Source organism: Nymphalis io, chromosome 3 (genome assembly GCF_905147045.1).
Source record: "Nymphalis io chromosome 3, ilAglIoxx1.1, whole genome shotgun sequence".
NCBI lineage: Eukaryota > Metazoa > Arthropoda > Insecta > Lepidoptera > Nymphalidae > Nymphalis > Nymphalis io.
Genome location: NC_065890.1, coordinates 3,054,809 through 3,062,748, shown reverse-complemented (window position 1 = coordinate 3,062,748; position 7,940 = coordinate 3,054,809). Strand labels below are relative to the sequence as shown.

Below are 7,940 nucleotides of genomic sequence, written 5' to 3'. Positions count from 1 at the left end.
TACATAATTCGAATGAGAATCATGTACCGAGTATCCTCCTAAAATATTGATAGTATTCAACCAGTCACCCTGTATATACAAAACAAATAAATATTCAAAGAATATAGTAAACATCCACGCACAAACGAGGGAGTAGAACTTTGGCGGAGAGGGGAAATGACGCTTACCTTCACGGCATACGAGCCAGTCTTGCTCCCAAGGCGCGCCAATAATTCACAACAAAAAATAATAATTATCAAATCAGTTCAGAATCAAAAGGACGAAGTTTTCAGACAAAAAGTTCGTATTCCACACGCCAACTCACACTTACCTTCGTTTGCCCAAAAATTTTAGGTTTGCTATACATAGATCTACTGATCATCTCACAAATTTGTAAATAAAAAAAATAGTTACTTTGTCATCGTCTGTTATAAGAAACAATTAGTATTTTCAATATTACTATCTTCATTATTATTTTAATAAATTATCTATATTTCAATATAAGCATCTTTCTAGCCGTATCTTATGTATTATGTTTATTTTTTAAGCAAAGCTGCAAGGGTTTGTAATTATTGTGTAATATTTATAAGAATAAAATAAAATATAACGATTTTATATTTATTTTTAAAAAAGTGATTATTACTATATTAAATGACGAAAATTTTAAATTTTAAAAATATTTTTCAAGCGGTTCACCGAGAATCTGTTCTAATGTGCGAACTGCGTTCTTAGTGGCAACTTCTATTCTCTGATCACCATCTTCAAGCAACTCTGCGAGGAACGGTACACTTTCCGCTAAAAGAGGAAGCCAGTTGCTTCCCAATTGAGATGCCATTGCCACGAGACATTCCAAGCCTGCGAGTCTGAAAAAAATATTAACATATAATTAAGCTACTAAAAAATATTAAATGAATGACGACAAAAAACCAAAATGTGTATTTATTTTAAGGTTAAACTTAATCAAGATTTTAGGTGTTTTTACCTTATTTCCGCATCGTTATGTCTCGTCTTCAATAAAACTTGATAATTAAGTAGCTTCCAAAGCGAATCGTCAGCGGTAGCCACAGCGAACTGCGATATACAAGGGATTATAAACTCTGTTGCCCTCGACTTAAGATCAGCTATTCCACCTACAGTATTCTCCAATTGATCTACTATTGGCTGCATTAGTGTTTCAAATCTGTCTTTATTTAAGAAGCTCTGGCTGTCGTATAAGAACACTATGTGCAGAGTTTTAATGACATATTTGATCAAAGAAATACACTTCTCCTCTGTATCAAAAAATAGCTCTTCAGTTTTGCTATTATTACAAGCATCTAGAAGGTCCGCCGCATTTTTCACAAAGTGACCAGCGAATAATACAAAGAGTCCTTTTAATTTATCTGCGATTGCACTGCTTAATCTGAAAAGAGAAATATTTTTAACCTTGGACAAGACACCCTTCTTAACATTTTGTTAATTATCATAAAACATACCTATAAAATGTAATACTTCTATCTTTACGTCCCTCAATATTAGTTCTTATTGCCCAGTCATAGATCTTGAAATAGAACGGCCTGAAGCTCGTTTCAGACAATTTAAGAACGAGACTAACTAAGGCATTTACAACTTCATCCTCTGCAGTGTCAATAATATTAACATCGATGTTTTTATCTGACGCTTCGCCTCGTAATTGTAGAGCTGATAAGAAGAATGATGTTAAATCTTGCTGCAGTGTGCCAAAGTCTGCAGTAGTCATGTTCCCGAAACTATCAGCTAGAACAGACATTACTGGACCAACAGCATTGAAGTTTTCCTTTTCCAATATTAATTTATGAGTCTCATTCGCTACCGGTATTAGTACTCTCGGTGGAATCGAGCTGGCGATTTTCTTTTTTATATTTATCAATTTAGACGTTATCGGTGAATGTTTACTATTCTTCTCGTATTCTTGCCACTTCGCAAACAAAATTGCATATTCATATAGAATTTTCTGCAAATACGGACTCAAAAACAACGGAAGACTTTCGACGATCTTCGAAATAGCCGTGACTGTACTCAACAGAACTAGCTCAGGTGTATCAGATTTACGTTGTTTTTTGAGAACTTTAATTAGAGCCGGCATAAATTTTCTCAAACTTCCTAATGCGTGTGCCTTCAAATTTCCACATAGTTCAGCCAAGCAAAGGACAATAGATGCCATGACATTTCCAGATATATTTGAATTGCAAGTATAATCGGTTACCGTTTCTAAAACTGGCTTGAATGGTTGTGGATTTTCTGAAGCTAACATTCGAGCCAATAGCTTTAAAGATAATAGAGCTGTTTGTTGATTCAGTTCTAATTCCTGAGCGTCATTATCACTTAGGTTATCATTTTGATTTTCAAGAGTTTTTACAATACTCAAGAGTTCTGGAAGCAATGAGAAAAGTAATTTCTTATCGACATCAGCGAACATTTCAGGACTCGTTTGGATTTTTGAATTGAGCAATTCCATTGCTTTTTTTCGAACGGTTTGTAAGCTGTGTGGTAATAGACCCCGAACGACTGATAAGAACATAGGTGCAGATAACAAATTATTAGTGTGATCTAACAAATCATAACTGTAGTGTAACATTACACGCCAATATTTTCCCGTTTTCTCGTCGCCAACTTTTGGTATGCTTTGAATAAACGTTAATATTTTAATAATCAACATTTTGTAATGATGTTCCATTGTTTTTATGTCAACAGCTTGACTATTATGCTGTATAAATCTCGATGAAGATAAGCAGGTATTCATGAAAGTCACAATTACATATTTATAATGTCGTAATTGGAAAGGCGTGTGTCCATTGACGCTGAAAATATCACTGGGGTCCACATCCGTGTCCATCGCGTTTTCATCTTTTTGCAATGGCAAAGATCTCATGTAAATGATTAGCTTAGTAAAGTTTTCCAAACAAACTTCAGGCGGAAATTCTAACAAAATACTTTGTCCAAAGTCCATTCTGTTGATTGGAGATTCTTGTTCAGCTAAGCTTTTGGGCGTTGTTTTATCTTTTTTCTTGTCATCACTAAAATGCGCGATGTGGGTTTCGAGTAATAAAGCAAGGAATATCCAAAGAAACTGACTAGGCCCTAGTGTTTCTATAAGTTTCTTATAAAGCGGTAATCTTCTGTGTTCGGGCACATGGAGAACCACATCTGCAAAAATACGTAACACAGGAACGACTCGTTTTTGTAGCTGTTGTAATTCTTTTTCGGTGTAATCTTCAATATTTTTATCTAATTTCACTAATATTGGTACGAGGGTTTCTATTATTTTTGTTATTATTTGGAAACTATAAGCATCGTCGTGTCTCAATACTGATGATCCCATAAATGTAAATATTTCCATAGTGTGATGAAGTACTTGTTCAGGCAACAAATACGCAGCATGAGACAGTAGTATCAAAGCATGATGTTGCGTCTGTGGATTTTGGGTTCCTCTTATGCATTGCACAACGGTCTCGACGTCAAATATATTCTTGATTGATTTAATTTGTTCCTTATCTGAATCATTTACAAACTTCTTGCAGAAATACCATAGTGACGATAAAATAAGTTGTTTTGTGTATTCGACATGAGATTGCTCTTCGAATCTCAAGCACTTGTTAAGTATCTGAAATAAAATGGTGACAAATGAACTATCTACAGTCATTTTCTTTTTACTTTGAACATATTCTAGAATCGTAACTCCTAGTCTCCATTCATCGGTTTCGGCTAATTGATGCGTAAGCATTGATACCGTGGTCTTTTTCTTTTTGGGCACATTAGCTCCAGGGTCTACTGCTTTAAGCATCTTATCGAGTATAGGCTTAAAATCTTTCAAATCTATGTGTATCTTCTTCATAACTTTTGAAGCTACACTCGAAATACTAGGATTATTGCTGAACGTTCCAGCTGAAGTTATCAAATAGACAAAATCTTTGCATTTTTCATCGGGTACTTTTTTAAAAACGTCCTCATTGATTTGTCTCATTATTAAAACACTTGGACATACAAACGATAGGTCTTCATTTAAAACACATTCTTTGTACTCTTTCAATCCCATTTCAATAAAATTCCAAACTTGTTCTTTATTAAACGTAGTAACTGTCGATTCGTTTATTTGTGAATACACGGTTCTTATCAAATTCGATTCATAAATATCGAAAGTAAATTTTTTATTAAATTCATTTTGTTTTAGACGCTTCTGTATGCTATCAAGGGCTGAAATTACGTGACAAAAAGTAGATTCATTATTGATACTAGAGAGAATTCTCACAAGTGCTGATTTAATGTGTGCTGGTGTATCTCCAGTCAGGATTGATGTCAGTTTTAATAAGCAATTTCTTCTAAATATTTTCGTTTGCATGGATTTTTGGGTCAATATGGTCTTTAATACTTGGGGTATCTGTGCGTGATCGAGTATCAACTCATATTCGTGATCGATTAATTCTTTTAATAACTGCACGTATATATTTTTTTTGTTTGGTGCGTCTCTAAAAATATTTTTCATTATATTAATAACACATTGACGTATTGGCGCAATCGAATTATTTAAATCGAACAGAATTGTTAATATGAGAACGTCGGAGTCGTAAATCCAGTCGGTATCGCTTTGGATTGATAGAAAGTTTGTCATTAACTTGAGACTACGAAGCTGGAGTTCTGGAGCGATTACATCTTTCGGATCAGTAGCGTACAATATGTGTCCACAAGCGAAATTTGCAACGAATTCAAATTTTTCCTTCGGATTTTTGAACAGTTTTTCTAAAAGCTTTTGTGTCAATTTGGCATAATTATCTCCATATGTTGGTATTCCACATCCTGTTATAAAGATTTCATACAATCGTCTTATGAGTATTGTTTCGGGTGTAATAAGTAAATTACACCATGGTGTAGTTATAACATCAGGCTTTAGCTGCTCTGTGATACTGTAGAAGATATATTCCATCACTTCAAACAAAATTTGATCTTTCTTAGAGAGTTTTATGAATTCCACCATTACATCCGCAGAAAAGACTGAACTCTCTGAGCTTGAAACTATTACTCTACTCTGTACAGCTTCTAACAAAAGATTTAATATTGCTGTTGTTTCTGAAACTGGCGCGTTATTCAATGAACATGACTTTAGTAGTATGAAAAAGCAAAGATCAATAGTGCTTTCTTTGTTCAAAAGATTGAAGTCAAGAATATTATCAAAATTAATACACTTATCAATAAATAACGCCTTAAAGACACATTGATTAATCACTTCAGGATTATCTTTACAAGAATTTTTAAAAGCGGAAAGTTTATTTTTCAGTCCAAACTTTCTACCCCACGGAGAAGACAGTATTTTATATGTGAGCTCAGCTGTTTCTGTATCTTTAGGAAACATATATGACATAATGGATAGTACAATTTCATGGTTGACTGGCAATGTATCCATTGAACAAAATTTGCTTATCATTTTTCTTATTACATGGGACCATTTCTTAGAACTTTTAGAAGCAATATAAACAAAAACATTTGTTAAGTCGAGTTCATCGAGCACATCTCTGAAATCCTCATTCGGAATTTCTAAAGCTGCTAAAACCACATCCATACTGTCATCTTTTAATCTGCTCATGATTGAATCTTTAACAAACTCTTTGTTTTCTATTTTCAAAGACTGAAACTCTTTTGCAATATAATTGACTGCCTCAACTCTCATTTCTGGATTGATGTGATTCAAGTTTTCAAATAAATATGCACCGCCAACCTTACGTGCGACAGCTGGCTTGAACCCCAACACTTTGGATAGCTGGGATTTTTGTTTTAAAGGCAATTTGCTTTTAGATCCCATTAATTTCTTGATGACTTTGTCAAATGTTTCTGGGTATCTGGTTTCTATATTTTTTAAGAACTGTGAATACCAAGACAATATCTTACTCGAAATTTCATTATCTTCATCAATAATTTCAATGTCACTTTCATCATCATTGTTACCGTTATTTGATGATTTCAACGCAGTCAGTGCACATCTGTAAATATTTGAACGATAATAATTTATATGAATGGATTATTTTTTATAAAAGTATTATTATATAACATGACAGATTTTCATTTAAATACTTATCGGGAATAATAAGTAAAATATAGGATTTTATTTTTTAATAACAAAATCAATATAATTTGAGTTATTTTTACAAATTCAAAAGTTAATAATTTTTTTCTGAAAACATGAATGTTCTATATACTTACATAACAATCTTCTCAGGCTGCTGATCCTTAAAGTCTACGACATCAATAAATATTTCAGGCAGTTGGCTAAACCTTCGGAAGTCTTCAATATTATTTTGTAGTAGAGGTAATATACTGTGCAGAAATACCAAGCTGAAGGTCTGAATATTAATTTTAAGTTCAACCAGCTTCATTAAATGCTTGCACATGTCATTCATAACATCAATAGATATATTACACAATACATCTTCTGGTATCTTAGTTAAATGTTTTTGATTTGTATAAATTAAATTGATAAGTAACACAACGTCATATGACACGTCAAATTCGGAGGTCATTAATCTAAAAATAACTTCATTTATGGTGTTCTTTTTAAATGTAGCCTTGGTGGATAGATATCCCATAATAACATAAGCGGCAGATCTGAAGTCCTTAACAGAAGATTCTAGACCCATTATCAATGTCGGTAATAAAGCATTTATTATCGATTCAGTAACCTGTTTACTAGTGTTTATAATGCCAATGGCAGTTGAGCAGAAAAATGCATATACTGTGTTCAATTGATTCGCTCTTTCTCCAAATTCTGTCACATATTTCGAGACACTTTTAGTTATGAATTGTAATGTGGCTGTATTGGATGCACACTGATTGTATAAAATTTGTCTTGTCAATGGAACGCTACGTTTTTGTATTGACTCTAACCAATTCCATCTATTTGACGTAGATTGCAATTTAAATAGTTGTATAAATCGTATGAATATTTTTGTTTCATGATACGGTAGGATTAACATCATAATTGCATCTTGATTATATTCATGAATGTGATATCTATTAACAAGCCATTCCAAGGCTTTGTGAGACGATTGAAGGAGCAAGTATGGTGATAATTGTATGAGGAATTTTTCAATAGTTTCATTTAAATTCTGATTAACTTCTTTACTCTGTACTGCCCTCTCGAAATCTATAGAAGATATACTAAACAAGGAGTCTTCGAATACACGAAAACCTTCGTACAAAGCAATCAATTCTTTAAGTCCACTTAATCCGATTTCATAAAAAGTGTTTCGGTCTTTTAAAGCCGCCTCCTTTGGGTCAAAAAGTAATGACGATTTCTTGTTATCGTCTTTGTAAATAAATGATTGTGGAACAGAAAGCTTTTGTAGCTGTTCCGCTAGTGATGTAGATGCCATGTTCACTTAGATTTATATATAACCTTAAAATACAAACACTGATTTTTATAAATGGTATAGGATATAGGCATATAAAAATAAATTAAAAATAGTAATACATATTATATACCTTTTAATACTTAAAAACACATTACTATGCGAGCATAAGATTCGTTTAATTAAAAAAATATATATGATTATACAAAACACTAGTCGATTAATTTTTCTTTCTTTAGGTTTAACCTAAAGAAACTGTTTCGGTTGATACTAACTTGCTAATAAATAATAAAAATCAATATCAATATTCAAGTCTTTCATTTAACAACTTATCAAAAAAGAAACACTATAATGTGCCAACATAGGACTACCCATATGACAAGCACGTGTGAATGACAATTAAAAAGTGACATTGACAGTAACATCGAAACATTCGTGCTTTAACATGAGAACAACTACGATTTAAACTAATTTTATTGTAAAGTTTAAATTTGTATTTCTTATCCTAAAAATGTTAAATAGCCGGAAAATAAATATATATACCTTGAAGTGTTAATATGATTATATTGGATTTTGTGTTCCAATAAATAATAGTTATATACGTCT

General features: G+C 32.5%; 1 protein-coding gene across 1 annotated transcript; it reads right to left on the bottom strand.

Annotated features, from left to right (window-relative positions):
- Positions 1-583: 583 nt before the first annotated feature.
- LOC126781282 (HEAT repeat-containing protein 1) lies at positions 584-7,694 on the bottom strand. The gene is made up of 5 exons (XM_050506176.1): positions 7,468-7,694; positions 6,190-7,381; positions 1,455-5,969; positions 962-1,381; positions 584-842 (listed from the first exon to the last, which is right to left on the bottom strand). The coding sequence occupies exons 2-5, from the start codon at positions 7,356-7,358 to the stop codon at positions 650-652; spliced, it is 6,297 nt and encodes a 2,098-aa protein (XP_050362133.1). The 5' UTR covers positions 7,359-7,381; positions 7,468-7,694; the 3' UTR covers positions 584-649.
- Between the last annotated feature and the right edge of the window lie 246 nt (positions 7,695-7,940).

Excerpts from the sequence above, each read along its gene's own strand:
- LOC126781282 (XM_050506176.1), bottom strand. The coding sequence starts at position 7,358 with ATGGCATCTACATCACTAGCGGAACAGCTACAAAAGCTTTCTGTTCCA. Across the intron at positions 5,970-6,189 it reads CAGCCTGAGAAGATTGTTAT|ATGTGCACTGACTGCGTTGA; the intron begins GTAAGTATATAG and ends AAATATTTACAG. Across the intron at positions 843-961 it reads CATAACGATGCGGAAATAAG|ACTCGCAGGCTTGGAATGTC; the intron begins GTAAAAACACCT and ends TATTTTTTTCAG.